This window comes from Chironomus tepperi, unplaced genomic scaffold, assembly GCF_022539635.2.
Source record: "Chironomus tepperi strain 1889 unplaced genomic scaffold, CSIRO-AGI_Ctep_v1 contig_364, whole genome shotgun sequence".
NCBI classification, from domain to species: domain Eukaryota; kingdom Metazoa; phylum Arthropoda; class Insecta; order Diptera; family Chironomidae; genus Chironomus; species Chironomus tepperi.
Window position 1 is genome coordinate 1,192,906 of NW_027226486.1, and position 16,146 is coordinate 1,209,051.

The following is a 16,146-nucleotide window of genomic DNA, read 5'->3' on the forward strand; positions in this document are numbered from 1 at the left end:
AAAATTGAATTGGGCTTTTTAGTTAGGTTTTTTTGATGTTGCATCAGCAAAAAAGTCAATACTACAGTAAACGGAACAACTTAGGTGTGTTTCAATAGGATTTGAACCTTTGTTTTGTCTTAAAATTAAGCAGAGTCGTTAATTTACTCAATTATTGGTTGAAAAATACTTTGACAATATTGTCTACATATATTGAGTAGCACTAAGTCCGAGGGCGTATTTTGGAAGGGGTTTTGGGGACAAATCCCCTTCCCTACCCTCTTTTGGACAAATTTATACAATTTTCTTGGATTTTTCTTTACAAAAATCAATTTTTTACAATTTTCCCCCAAAAAACCCTGCAAATTGTGTCTAATAGCCCTCACTTCCTCACTTACTTACTGGAACCATGCTCCGGGTTGGAAACCATGCTTTGGCTTGGAAACTTGGTTGCTACAAAAGCCCTTCCGTATGACTCTAATGCTCACTGATTCGCAAAGTTTGTACAAATTCTCAATTTTGACAGTTACCCTCAAGTTGGGCGTCTAAAGAGCTCTTAGAAGGAAGCTGTCGATAGAGACACTAGCAATTAGAAATTAGCATGCGTTAACCAGTCATAGAGCTAGTTTTAAGCGACATCTCGGGGAGGTCATGGATCACAATTGATATGTATGGCCAGTGAAGTAAATGTGGGCTTTACTCAATCCCCGACAGAGCCTCTCCTCAATGCAAACCATACAATCTTGACTTCCACATCAAACCATCCACTTTTCAAACTTTAAATCTATTAAATGACAAAACTATCAACATTTATGTCTATATCCGGATAATTATTTATTTTAATGTCCAATCCATTAAATGCGATTACTTGAGCATCAATTATCATATGTAGTTATGTCTTCATTGAGTTTTATCGAGTGACTTTCTCACTCACTCAAAACCAGATAATTAATTTAATTTCTTTCATGCAATAAACAACGTTAAAAATGAGTGCTTTGACATGTCAATTTCCTCTATGGATGTGATGTTTACTGCCTTAATCTCAAATGAAGTTAGTAATGCGGAAGTTAAATTACAAAAAATATGCAAATTTTTACTCCACCTTTTAAGGGCGTCTACGCGGCACTTGAGAATAATGAGATTATTTAGTAAATCCGCAAGCTTTATGGGCTTTTTTTTATTGTTGGCAGGGGTGGACAACCTTTTGTTTTATCGCGGCACACCTTGTTGGGTAGCCTCAACCTTGGATTACTGTTCAAGGCAATTCTAATCATTTTTGTCGTTCCACAGCCCAAAGGTTCCCCACCCCTGCAACAGACAACATTTATTGTGGCTTAACGGTCGTCTCATGGACTGTTAAATGTTATTGTAATTTTAAAATATATACAATTGAGCGGTTTTTGTGTTATCTCTTGAGGTTTTTGCTAGATTTATTCTGACTTGAAAGTTGAGGCTCACATAAGCCGATCTGACAGTCAATGTTTGATGTATCGGTGGTCTTCTAAGAAATAATAAATGTGAGATTGTAACGGGGAATTTGTTTTGTGTTAATTGGGAATTGATGCGAATAATATTGATGATTGGGATTGGAATTAGATTGAGGTGGGCATGTGGAGGTTTGTGGATGGGATGCAATGGGTTTGTTAGGATGTTGGAATGATGTGAAGGGTTTTTGGGTTATTTTGACTGTTTTAGTGTCAAAAGTTGTTAAGAATTTTGGATTGTGAGCAGAAATGTAGTCAATAGAGGATCGTCCAATCTTAGTGTTGATGGCAAGACATAGAGGTGTCCTGATGCAATTATTAAGTTAAATTTGCATCCGTACATTCCAGCACAGACTACCCAAACATGCTTTCAAGTCTCGACAGTGCCAATTTCGAATCAAATGCGCTGAAAATGCTGCTGACAGTCTCCCTTTGGAGACTATAGGCAGTAATGTCTTCAAAGAAGTTTATCGGACCCTACTCTGAACTGTAGGGCTAGGTTTGAGTGCGGTGATCCTTGAGCAGCCCCTTTGTGTCTGTATATTTGAGAATGCTCTCAATTTTGAGTATACCAAACTCATTCATCTTGTCTGTTAGGGCTACCAAGCCACACAACTGTCTAAAATGAAAATAACCATTCCTGTAATATTACTCAACATTTACACCAACTTACTCTTTCCCCAATAAACATCTCATATCCATTTAAACCCATTCAACATCCAATTTTCCTTATCATATCCCAAAAAATCACCAATTTCTCACCCGCAGCTGCATTTTAAATTGAAGATTATTGTTGTTGTTGTTCATTCAATTATGCTCTTATTCCTCTATCTCTTATATTCGTAAGCTTACATAATGTAATGCACAAAAAAATCAACATCAATAACGTAAACCGAAAAATATCGACAGAATAATGTAAAGAGCAATTTAAAGCATAAAGAAAAAGAGTTATGATCAGCATAAATTCATGTAAATATTTTTTTTCAGCAATATCTGAATGTACACATGTGTAGCACTGATATATTGAGACTTATATAATATCACTTTCTTTTTTTTCCAGATGCTGTAGATGCCAAAAAGACGATCAAGAAGTAAAGACTTAACTGTTTATCGACTTATTGCTCTGCATATGAAATCAAAGAATTGAAGCTTCACATCTGTTGATAGACGAATCCAAATGATCAATTGTGGCACATTTTAGAGCATGCGGGCTTAATATACATCATTTTGGATTTATATCGACGCAGGCACTGCTGATATGACTAATTGTGAATTATAATTCGCAAATTATAGACCCTGTGAGAATTATGACGATGAAAATGATGATGATGATGATGATGTACATGTTCAAGTTCAATGAAGTTCAACAAAGTGAAATTTGCTAAGGCAGAGACATAAAGAAATAATAATAAGTAAGAATAAATCAAGTGTGGCTGCTCACCACACAATAGAAGAACAGCAATTGACAAATAGGAAGGGAATCAATTGGAGCTGAACATTCAATCAATATTTGTGTTGAAAAATACAGTATATATACTCTCGAAAAATATATGGGATTAAATTACACTCTCATGCCGCAGCAGACAACAGTAAAAATGGTAAGTGTCGAATAGAAAAAAAAAATAACTTTTTTTTATTATTTATTGTTGGGTTTCATGTAGACGACGGTATTGTAACTTTAGTCGATCAAATAAATATAGATTCGATGTCTGTGAAAATGAAATTCGTTGATACAAGTTTGAGATTGTGATTGTTGGGTTAATGAGGGTATGGAACGCAAAATTATTGGGAATTGATAGTCTAAAATTACTTTTTTGGATGTCTTTGCCATTTAGATGCTATATGCTTTAGCTAGCAGAGAGAATGTACTTAGTATACACATTCACATTAGCAGAGTTTCTCCTGATATCCTTCGTAGAGGTTCAATCGGATAACAATAACTGATTTAATGGCGTCGTCAGTATAGACAGGACTCATATGCGGAAGCGTCTGTACTAAAGTCCAGATTCCAATATAGGGTCTTTTTTGGGCTATTTGAGTCCACAATTTTAATATCCTGTCATAAACGATGTTAAGGTGGCAAATCATGTCAGCTAAAATCGAATTTTGTATGAAAATGTTGATCCGAGTAGACTCGATTCTATATAAAATTCAAGTCAAGTTAGAGCTCTGATGATGAAATATCCTGAACAACACCGCGTGTTAGAGCACTGCTTTGTCACCGTATTATCAGTAAGACTCACAATTGCCCCTATGGTACCAATAACTGGTTTTGTTCCACTTCCCGAATAACACAAGTTGGTTAATCGACCCACAATCCAGCACAAGGACGGATTCTAGTATGAAACCGAGTCTGTCATCAATTCAGAGTGACGCCGACCTGGGGCCGTATTTTTGATCGATAAACCGATTTGTGCTAATCTGGTTTTTATGGCGAATGATGCAGTTTACCTCATGATGCCGCTCAAATACAGCAATCTTCATCATCATCAACCCATTCCGCAACAGCATTGTCACCCAAAACCCCATTTTACCTCGTATCACCGCTACAAATTTCAATGCGGCTTAATGCTTTTTAAAAGGAAAAACGAGAATAAAAGTATCAAGTTTTATCGATATACATAAATAAACATTATTATAGCTACAGTTTTTTTGTTGTCTGCATCTATACGCGGAGGGACACTGCGTTTCGTTTGTATCATAAATGATAAATTAAAATTCTTCTTTTTTCTATTTTTTTTTTTTTTGTTGATTTCTCAATTTACTCAACTAACCGGCAGCTTTTTGTATTTATTCTTACTGTTCTGTTGTTTGCACAACTTGCAACTTCTCGAGTGTGCATCATTATGAGCTGACTACATATTATGTTCATATGGAATAGTAATAATAATAATGATGGTAAACGATAGCACTTCAAAGGCACTCGAAGATAGAATTTTTCATTATAATGAGGAATATAAATTGCATTTGATGTCAGTTGATAGATTGAGTCATTAATTTTCATTCTAAGTAAATTTCTTTCTTTCTTTTTCTGTTTTTCTTCTTGTCGTGTTCTTGGATTGAATTGTGCTTGAGGTTCTAAATGTGTTGAAATGTAATGAATGGGTGCAATATTATGGTGCAGTTGATGGGGAACTGGAGTTGGATGTTGGAAATTGGTTTGAAATTCTTTCTTGATTTTTCAAATTTCAAACTTTTTAATTTTTCAAATTTCAATCTTTAAAATCTTTCAAATTTCAATTAATTTTGAATTTTCAAATTTCAATCTTTAAAATCTTTCAAATTTCAAATATTTTTGAATTTTCAAATTTCAATCTTCAAAATCTTTCAAATTTCAAATAATTTTGAATTTTCAAATTTCAATCTTCAAAATCTTTCAAATTTCAATATTTAAAATCTTTCAAATTTCAATCTTTAAAATCTTTCAAATTTCCAATTATTTTGAATTTTCAAATTTCAATTGTTGAAATCTTTCAAATTTCAATCTTTAAAATCATTCAATTTTCAAACTTTAAAATCTTTCGAATTTCAAATAATTTTGAATTTTCAAATTTCAATCTTTAAAATCTTTCAAATTTCAAATAATTTTGAATTTTCAAATTTCAATCTTTAAAATCTTTCAAATTTCAATTAATTTTGAATTTTCAAATTTCAATCTTTAAAATCTTTCAAATTTCAAATATTTTTGAATTTTCAAATTTCAATCTTCAAAATCTTTCAAATTTCAAATAATTTTGAATTTTCAAATTTCAATCTTTAAAATCTTTCAAATTTCAATATTTAAAATCTTTCAAATTTCAATCTTTAAAATCTTTCAAATTTCCAATTATTTTGAATTTTCAAATTTCAATTGTTGAAATCTTTCAAATTTCAATCTTTAAAATCATTCAATTTTCAAACTTTAAAATCTTTCGAATTTCAAATAATTTTGAATTTTCAAATTTCAATCTTTAAAATCTTTCAAATTTCAAATAATTTTGAATTTTCAAATTTCAATCTTTAAAATCTTTCAAATTTCAATTAATTTTGAATTTTCAAATTTCAATCTTTAAAATCTTTCAAATTTCAAATATTTTTGAATTTTCAAATTTCAATCTTCAAAATCTTTCAAATTTCAAATAATTTTGAATTTTCAAATTTCAATCTTCAAAATCTTTCAAATTTCAATATTTAAAATCTTTCAAATTTCAATCTTTAAAATCTTTCAAATTTCCAATTATTTTGAATTTTCAAATTTCAATTGTTGAAATCTTTCAAATTTCAATCTTTAAAATCATTCAATTTTCAAACTTTAAAATCTTTCGAATTTGAATCTTTAAAATCTTTCAAATTTCAAATAATTTTGAATTTTCAAGTTCCAATCTTTAAAATCTTTAAAATTTCAAACATTTCAATTTCTTCAAATTGAGTCATAACCCAAAAAAAACCTCTCATACCTCCCAAACATTGCGATAATTTCAAAAGCAAACATCAACATTTGCATCATAAAGTAAACACTTAAAATAATTTTACACAAATACAAAATACGTGATGAATTTTGAGCACATAATATTCACATTATGATCTCCAATTTTGTTTGAACAAGTGTTCGCGAATTCATGCTAAGTACAATAAATATAATTGTGCAAAAATAATCATTAACTGTGCAAAAAATAACACCTCATAAAATAAATATTGCAAAAAGTTTCTTATGTCCATGTTGGGGTGATGGAAAGTCATTTGAAGGATACATGAATAAGTGAGGTTGATTATTTTGTGGGATTTTGATGATTTTGAGAGTTTTTGGGGTTATGTGATTATAATGTTGATTATATAGCAAGGCTGATGGAGGTCTTGAGGTTGATTGGGATTATGGGGAAGACAGGAACATTCCTGGATTGGATGTGAAGAAGTCGACGGTAGAATCCTTAATTTTAGGTGTCAATTCGACTCTAGTCGACATTTCTTGCCAAAATCCGAGTCAAATTTGACCTCTGCTTAGTATTTACAATCGGCAGACAATTAAGAAGCATAGAGATGACTTCAGACGTTCTGTATGTGCGCCTATGGTCTCCTCCTAAATCTAAAGCTCTTGAATTAGGTTTAAGTGACCATTTGCAATTTAGTTCCAACAAAATCGAGCAATTAAAAGCCTTACGGACCCAATATCATCCGTTATAGTAATTAGCAGTCAAACATGGCCATACCAACTGCCATAAGCCTTAATATCTCATTTATTTACGTCATTAAAATATAAATCCTCAAAAAACTGAGCTAGTAACTGCCACACAGATCCAAAACATCCCCTCTCAACAGTCAGAAGCTCAGCATGATCAATTGACATCCGTAAATCTCAAAACTTCTTCTTAACCTGCCTTTAACCCACCTAAATCACAAAAATTGACCTCTTCCTGACTCACTCTATCCAACAAAATATTCACACGCACCGGCACAGCACTTCAAAAAATAAAATCTCTTCATGTCGCAGTCATTAAAGTCACTCAACTCTAAATTGTGCTTTGAACTCTCAAGTAATTTGTCCAACTTCCTTCCTTTAATTTACGTACTTAAGCATCACTTAAAACCTCTTTTACAAGTCACTACTTTTCTTCTTAAAAACTCGTTGAACCTCCAAATTTTCATTTATATCTTTTAATATATCTTAATGCGCAGCACTTATTCTGTACAGGAAAAATAGCTTTTTTTCTATTATTCCCAAATTTGCTGTTCTACAAAAGAAATTGAATGACTCACTGCCGCAACCACCCATGATATAAAGACGCAACAAAAGGAAATTTACTATTTGTGCTAATAAGATACACAAGATCGCTCGAGATATGACATTGAAAGAATTCTCAGATTACTTCTTTTATGTGAACAGAAGTGGCAGCATACGGCAGCGGCAGTTTGCAATTAATGTGTGTATAAAGAAATAAAAGACAGTAAATTGATCGCTTTTTTTTGTTTTGTGGATATGCAATTTAATGATGATATTTTTTTTAAAAGTGGTTTAGTATAGATTGAGAGGAATTGGATATGGAGGATGAGGAATTGGAGGTAATTTGAGAATATGTTTTGAAATTTGGGATTCTAATCTTTGGTATGGTTTGTTGGACTTGATTGAGGATGTATGTTAATGTAGAAATTGAAGGTGACTCGGGGGTTTTGTATGGAAAGATTGATTTGACTTATTGCAGAATTCTAGTCAAATTTGAGGTTCTCTAAGGTCTCCTTACTACCAATTAGCTAAATTTGTAAAGTCGTAGGTACACAAACCAAGTTAGCTTGTCTAAAACAACGAAAAAGATCTCAAAATCCAACTTAGCATTACCTGGGATCGAACCCAGGTCATTAGGATCGGTTGGCCGACACTCTAACCACTACGCCACTGTGGTCTTATTCTCAGTTTTGCAGGTTATACATGACTTTAAAGTGGGATTTGGTCAAGAGCTGCAGTGCACAATTTCTTGCATTGTAGATGTTCAGGTCTGGGTTTTATGCATTTTAAATGGACATATCAGTAGTTTTTGACTGTATCTTATAGTTTGTCCATTTGTGACATTTGAAATAATGTCACAAAGTCAAGAAAACCCTTCAAAACCCCTTCCAGCAGCACTCAGCGGCACTTTCCCTCCAAAAAATCCAATCATTCCACTTCCAACCCTTAATTCAGTCCCCTCAAAATCACTTAATTTAATTAAAATCATCCATCGTCATTAAGTGTCACAATAATTAATTTACCTAAATTCAAATTGTCTCAATGTCATTTATTGACACTTAATTTTTATAACCCCATGAAAACCCTCAAATATAAATCCGTTCCTATATTATTTCCATACCAAAAAAAAACTCCAAAAAACTTCCAAAATTTATGATCAAATTATTCAAAAGTCACTCACATGAACGTATATGCACAGCATATTAGAGGCATACTGCCTTCAATTTCCATAAAAAAAATTGAGTTTCCCACTTCTTCGTTCGTCATGTTTAGATTTACTTTTTTTTCTGCATAAAATGCTTGTAAATAATCATCATAAAATATAATTGCAATTGCCTGATAATAAATTGTTGGAAACGCCATACATTCAGTCAATTTGATGGGTGCTATTGAAATTTATTGTTATTATTATCGCATAAATATATAGACAGCAAGACGAGTAAGGAAAAAAAAAAAATTAGATGGAATGTCGTGCATGTTTGAGTTGTTAGATCATTAAATGAAGGAGAAGGAGAAAGATGAAAGGAAAGTTGAATGGTCTGTGATAATGAGATGGCGACTTGTGCTGAATTATGGGGGATAACGATGAGTTGTGATGGTTGTTTGCTGAATTGTCTTGCTGAATTACACTGAGTTGTGCTGAATTGTCTTAAGTTGTGCTAAATTGCTCTCAATAGTGCTGAATTGCATGGAATAGTGCTGAATTGAACTGTGTAGTGTTGAATTGCACTTGGGTAGTGCTGAATTGCACTGTGTAGTGCTGAATTGCACTGTGAAGTGCTGAATTGCTCTGTGTTGTGCTGAATAGCACTGAGTTGTGTAGATTAATGCAAGATAATGCTGAACATTGTCAAATAGAACTGAAATTAGCTGAATTGAGCTTATGCAAGCTGAATTGAATCAAGTTGAGCTAAATTGCTCTGAATTTTCAGTAATATTTCCAATATCAAGCCATAAACTCACTCAATATCCACAAAAACCACCTAAATTATCCAAAACTCACCTCTACATCTTCCCACCATAAATCCAATCCATCATCAACACTAAAAGCCATTTGCGTACTCATAAACAGCCTTAATGCACTATCCTCATTGGCATTTCCCATTAAAAATTCAAACGAAATTTCTGCAATCTTTTTCTTTATATGATTTATCATCCATTTTAGTTCCAATGACATCACATCATATCAAAAGAGTTCAAAGTTGCTTCGAGCACATTTGCATTAAAAATTCTCATTTTGGCTTGACTTTGGATTAATTTTTTTTTTATAATATTATTTATGTTATAGGATTTATTGAGATATGAAATAAATTTATTGCATCAATGTCCAACCGAGTCGACCGGTTCAACTATAAAGAAGAATTTAAGTCTCAATATATTCATGAGATGTAAAGAAGAGTCAATTTCATATATACTATTTTTTGAATTTTGATTTGAAAATTATTATAAGAAATATATGAAGAAGAAGCTACTTGGCGAATACAAATTATGCAATTTAGATAAACGTGTCGGATTGATTAATTGAATTTTAATTGAAGTTTATTTGAAATTCATAATAAATTGTGTAATCTAGTCAAGTATGATCTTTAATAGCTAATGGTGTTATTAAATGAATTCAATTTTGACGTTCTGTTTGTGATTTGTTGGGATTTATTGAGCATTTGTGATGAATTGAGCTGAATAGAATGCTGAATTAAGCTGAATTAAATGCTGCATTGCGCTGAATAGAGTGCTGAATTCGGCTGAATAAAGTCCTCAATAAAAAACCAAATATTGAACTAAGTGCTGAATTTGCTGAATTCAGTGTCAACTAAACTGCTGAATTAGGTAATAAATTGTCTGAATAATGGGCTGAATCAGCTAAAAAAGTGCTACATTTGCTGAATTTAGTACTGAATAAGCCAACTGAATTGCTGAATTAGGTACTAAATTGTCGGAATGTCTTGACATTCTTTTTTGACTTCTAATTGTCAAATGTAAATTATCAAAGAAATCTAAATCAATCTTTTACGATCCAATCCACCAAGTGGCGCTACCTCATCCATTTCTAATCATCCTCTACAACTGACAGCACAAAATTCTCGGTTTATTATCCAATTATCAGCCATCCATTTGACTCTCATTTACTCATTCTTAATTATTTTCAAGAAATCAATTCTTCAAGTCAGCTTATTAGTCTGAATACACATAAATCCACATAAAATTGATATATGATTATACAGCAGTAATTAGAACTGGTCTTTCCAATTAACAAACGATAGCGGATCGTCACAAAGGAAGCAAAAAGAAACAGCAAGAGACATATTGCATGTCAACAATAAAACACACACATGTGGCATTATTAATCAGGAATGCGACCCATGTCCTTGCAGAAATTTTAATTTGAATGGAAATAAAGATCAAAAGAATTCTAAGCGCATCCAATTAGTTGGTAAAATAAATTAACGATGGATATTTAATTTGTTTTGGGGATCTTTTGTGAGGAGATTTAATCTGCAGCATGTAGAATTTTAGTGCTGAATATTATATGAAGTGCTCATGAAGCGTTTTAGAATATAAAAGAGAATCGGATGCTAAAATTGTCGAATCAATTACTGAGTTCGGTGCTGAATTTGCTACACAAAGTGCTGAATTTGCTGAACAAAGCGCTGAATTTGCTGAACAAAGCGCTGAATTTGCTGAATGAAGTGCTGAATTTGCTGAATAAAGTGCTGAGTTTGCTGAACAAAGTGCTGAATTTGCTAAATAAAGTTCTGAATTTGCTGAATAAAGTGCTGAACTTGTCGAATTAAATGCTGAATTAGCTGATACAGCTTCTTAGTTAACCCAATTATGCGCTGAATTGGCTGAATAAATCACAATGCCAGCTGAAAATCAACCAATCCCATTAAAACCATCTAAAATTGAACTCATAAATTCCATTAAAAGCCATGTAATTCCCTTTACGACTCAATATATTATCCAGGGATTGAAGTCGATTTGATCGATTAAAAATAACGGTTAAAATTTGAAAAAATATTTACCGAAAAATTTATCGATCAAAAAAATTCACAGAAAATTTTTTCGACAAATTTTTCATCAAAAAATCAGGTTAAAAATTTGTCGATTAAAAATTATATGAAAAATTTCTTGATCGACAAAAAATTTATTGAAAATTTTTTAATGCTGTGAATTAGAAATGGAGAATTGTATTAAGCTACAATGTCTTAGGAGCACTTTTTAGACATTAACTGATTATATTTATTAAATACAGCCCAAAACAATCCAGAGATATTACGAAATTGACCATTTTCCGTGTATAATCACTTTTTTCTGATAATTTTGTTTATTTTTCGATTTTGTATACTTATCTAGTCAGTTTAATTCCATCTTCTGCCTTTATTACACAGCACAAATTCTCTCAAATTCTCGAAATCAACAAATTTTCCTTAAAAATTAATAATAAACTCAGTGTGTTCCTTTTAATTCTCAATTGCTCCAATTATAAATGTTCCTTGATGCTTGTTGTTGTATCCAAATCGACCAATCTATCGCCTTAGTATTGCTTTAATTAAAATTTAATAATATTCTCACAAAAAAAATGTAAACAAACACATTTTTCGACTAAAAATTTTTTTCGATGAATTTTTCGATAAAAAAATAGTTTTCGATAAATTTCTCGGTAAATTTTTTCGACAAATTTTTTATCGACTTTTGATCGACAAATTTTTCATTGAATTTTTTTTAATCAATCAAGAAATTTGTCGAAAAAATGTGATCAACTTCAATCCCTGATATTATCAATCCAACAAACCCATTTAATTCAGCATTTTCGCACACAAATCAAGCTACAACCAATCGTCAATCAAAGTCCAAGCATCAAATGTTCGAAAACTCACCAGGAAAACATTGCAATAAAATCAGATATCGGCAGCCATTAACGTACCTAAAAATAAACTTGACATAAAGCTTAAAATTTATAGGCCATAATAGTTTAACAATTTTCAGTCAATAAAATTCGACTTGAAAGATAATAAAAAAGAAGCTGATAGGATTCAAGTCAGATTATTGATTAGTTTTTGTGGCATTCTTGGAATGCTTTTAAGGTGGTTTAATAGTCTAGTTGACAGGATTAGCTGGTTTTTGGAATAGAATATTGCATTTTTGGGGGTCAATTTTCAGTTGTTTTGAATTGGGGTCTGTTCAGTTATTAGGTAACGTCTCAATATGTTCACTTATAATGTCTAGAGAAGGAAGAGTGGCTCAAAAAGACAAAAAATGGAGTTTTGGATACTGAGGCATGGTAGGGGAGGGGGAGGTGTGGTCGTTATGGAATAGGGGGTGGGGTTACTTAATAAGCGGATGTCCCCATGGCTTAATACACAAAATGTGTGCCAAATATTGATTAGTTTTACGATGATAAACATTATGGCATTTCTAGAATTAATTATTCACCTCATAACCTCAAAATCCATCCAAAATCAATAACATAAGGCACAAAACCCTAAAAAGCCTGTTAATAACACAACACATGGTCAATACTGCTCTCAGCACCCAATATAAATTTATTTTTATGATTTTTCTCTCTCCTTAATTTTACTCGAGCATGCTCGAGACTGAAAAGTAAATTGTTATTGGCATGTGATGGTCAATAAAGTCAACATTTATTGCCGCCAATTCAAAGAAAAACAAAATGAAATGAGCAGGAATGCAGAAAAAGATATAAGAATAAGAGCAGCAATGTTTAATCAGTTTATGGAGAATTATAAAATTGAAATTATGTTGAGAATTGAGAATGTTAATGTCAATGAATCTTCTTATTCGTCTTGATTCATTTATTTATGATGCTGTGTCTAATTTGATTGGATTCTGGAGATGTTTGGAGGAAATTGTTCACGCTCGGGGAATGCTTGAATGGTTTTTATGGTGGAATGTTTATGGTTTTTATTGGAATTATGTTTTGAAAATTGGAATTGAAGAAGATTTGGAATTTATTTTTGAGAATTTGAAATTTTAAATGAATTTTGAAAATTAAAACAAAGAAAATTTGATTTTTTTTTTAAAATATTTCAAAATTCAAATATTTATGATTTTCAAATTCAAATTTGAAAATTTAAAAAATTCAAAAATTTCAAATTGAAATTTAAAAATTCAAAAATTTCATATTTAAATTTAAAGAATTCAAATTTAAGTTTCAAAAATTTCAAATTTGAGTTTCAAAACTTTCAAATTTAAAAAATCAAAAATTTGAATTTGAAAATTCAAAAATTTTAAATTTGAAGATTTAAAAATTTAAAATTTTCAAAAATTCGCTAATTTTCAATTCCAATTTATCTCAAAATTTTAAATAGATATTTAATTCTGCATTGCTTTTCTATGCTTTATTAAAATACCGACTTCAAATTTCATAAGCTTTTTTTAATCAAATTTTATCTCACAATTTAATTAAATTTAAACAATGATTTTCAAAAAATTAATCCACAACAACTTCTCACATGAATGACATGGCAAAAATTAAAATCCAAATTACTCAATTTTCAAGAACCAGCCAAAATAAGTACAAAAGCTTTTTACTTCCATCAAAAAATAAAAAAAATCATTAAAAAATCTCTCGAAAACAAAAGTTTTCATCTTTCCTTCTTCTTTCCATTCCCAAAAAAATTCTCAGTTCTCCATCTGATCGAATGCTGATTGGATTTAACGTTCAATGAACTTTCACTTGCTGGCGCGCGAGTGCGCACAAATGTATTTGACTGCGGCAATCATGTTCAAGATGAAGATGATGATGATGTTTGAGGAATAAGAAGAAGAAGTAACACATAATTGACACAAATGTCGAATTTAGAAGATGTAAAAATCTGATTAATGGATGTGCTTCGATGAGTACAGGAAATTCTGCTTTTAAGCAGATCGATGGGGCTATGAATTATGAATTATGAAAATATTTGTGCTTTATTATGTTAATTTCTTCTTAATGCTTCGTAAATTTCTATTTTGATGTGCCTCAATAAAGGAAGACAAGAATTTGCGGCAATTAAATTTAAATCAATCATTTTTCGTGTTGTTGCTTTTTTTGAAAGTAGTTGCTTTAGTGGATGTATGGAAGTTATGTCTGATATTTTTGGGTTTTGGAGCGTTTTGGCTCTTCTGTACTTTAATCAGGTACAGCATCTTTTCTATCAAATGTACTAACGATGACATGGTGCCATGTCAGCACCATACTAGAGTGTCATGACGACCTGGTGCCATGTCAGCACCATGCTAGAGTGTCATGACGACCTGATGCCAAGTCAGCGCCATGTCAGAATTACGCCAACCTGGTGCGCCGACCGTTTAGCCCCATGTCACAGTCGATCCGGCTCAATGCCCAATTTTGAATCGATTAACCGACTTATGCTGCTCGGTGTCTGTAAACCCAATATCAACATCATATCCAACCATCCAAACCTCAAATCATTTGCTAATGACGGCTTTTAAGAACTTAATTTTGACTCCTTTTCCTCAATTTTTATTTCCATTTATATCCAATAATTAATGTAAATTATCAGAAAATTTGTTGTTTTTATGGCTATAATCAATTTTTGATTGATTCTTTCCACAATTTTTAAGCCTCTTCTTGAACTTTTAAGAAGAATTTTTTGCGGTCTACTTTAACACTTTACTGTTGCAGAAATGCTAATGCGAATCAATAAAGCTATTGTTTATTCCAACGGTTCTTTCATTTTTAAGACGATTTTTATGAAATATTTCGAGAATTTATGTCTAAGCTTAAATAGATTCAATTATTGGGCACTTGAAGAAAATTGCAAAAAAAATTCTTTGCTGTATCAAAAATTAACTGTGCTGAATTGTGCTGAGTGAATTATTGAGTTGGACTGAATTGGCTTTTGATGAATTGTGGTGGATTTGAATTGGAAATGGTTAATGAACTGGAATCATTGTTGGCAAAATTTGGAACTCTACTGAAAATCCAGAGTTGAAATAAATAGTGTGCTGAATTCAGCTTAGCTGAATAAATTTCTGAATTGAGCTGAATAAAATGCTGAATTAAGCTAAATAGAGTGCTGAATTGAGCTGAATAAAATGCTGAGTTGAGCTGAATTGCTAAATTAATGCTGAATCCAGCTGAATAAATTGTTGAATTGAGCTGAATAAACTGCTGAATTCAGCTGATTAAAATGCTGAATTGAGTTGAATAAAATGCTGAATTGAGTTGAATAAAGTGCCGAATTGAGTTGAACAAATTGCTGAATTCAGCTGAGCTGAACAAATTGCTGAATTCAGGTGAGCTGAATAAATTTCTGAATTGAGCTGAATAAAATGTTGAATTCAGCTGAATAAATAAGTGCTAATTTAAGCTTGAATAATTTTTTCTTAAAAGCTCAAATGGCACCCGTCCTCATCACCATATATTCTCTATTAATTTAAATGTTAATGGACCTCGATTACATCATGCACGCACCCGTCATCGCCACTTATTCAAATCCACAATATACAACTTAATAAATTAATGAAAATTAAATGTAAAAAAAATTTCAAAAAAAAAAAAATTTAAATTGGAAAGCCATCAATAATTAATTTTAATAAATAAACATCGAATTTGTATAGTTGATGTCTCTTCTTTCTCGATGATGCCTTTAAAATCCATAAAGTATCAAATTAAATATAGCCAAAATGGCCCATTTATCACGCACATAATGTGGTGTTTTAGATTGCAAGATTTTATCGATTTTTGGACATGCAAAAAACTTTTTTTATGCAAATTATAATTTTTGGATCTCTTTTTTTAATCGTTGTGCTGTTAAGTAGCAAGAAGGTAGAAAAAGAAATGGCTGATATGGATGAGACTGTCACTAATTGTTTATTTATGAAAATTTAAAGTTACTGAATTTTGGAAGAAAAAGTTCTGGTTGATGTCCTGTGGGGAATATTTGTTTTGTAATATTTTAAAATTTAAAGTTTCTAAGAATTTGAATTTTATTTAAATTATTTTTCGAATTTTCAAAT

The 16,146-nt window shown here is 31.4% G+C and overlaps 1 protein-coding gene across 1 annotated transcript in view; it reads left to right on the forward strand.

Moving 5' to 3' along the window:
• Positions 1-16,146, forward strand: part of Cad99C (cadherin 99C) — a 114,189-nt gene that overhangs the window by 21,229 nt on the left and 76,814 nt on the right. Inside the window, exon 2 of the mRNA XM_070646628.1 lies at positions 2,524-3,061. Coding sequence (XP_070502729.1) covers positions 3,014-3,061 — 48 coding nt within the window. The 5' untranslated portion in view covers positions 2,524-3,013. The remainder of the gene's footprint in view (positions 1-2,523; positions 3,062-16,146) is intronic.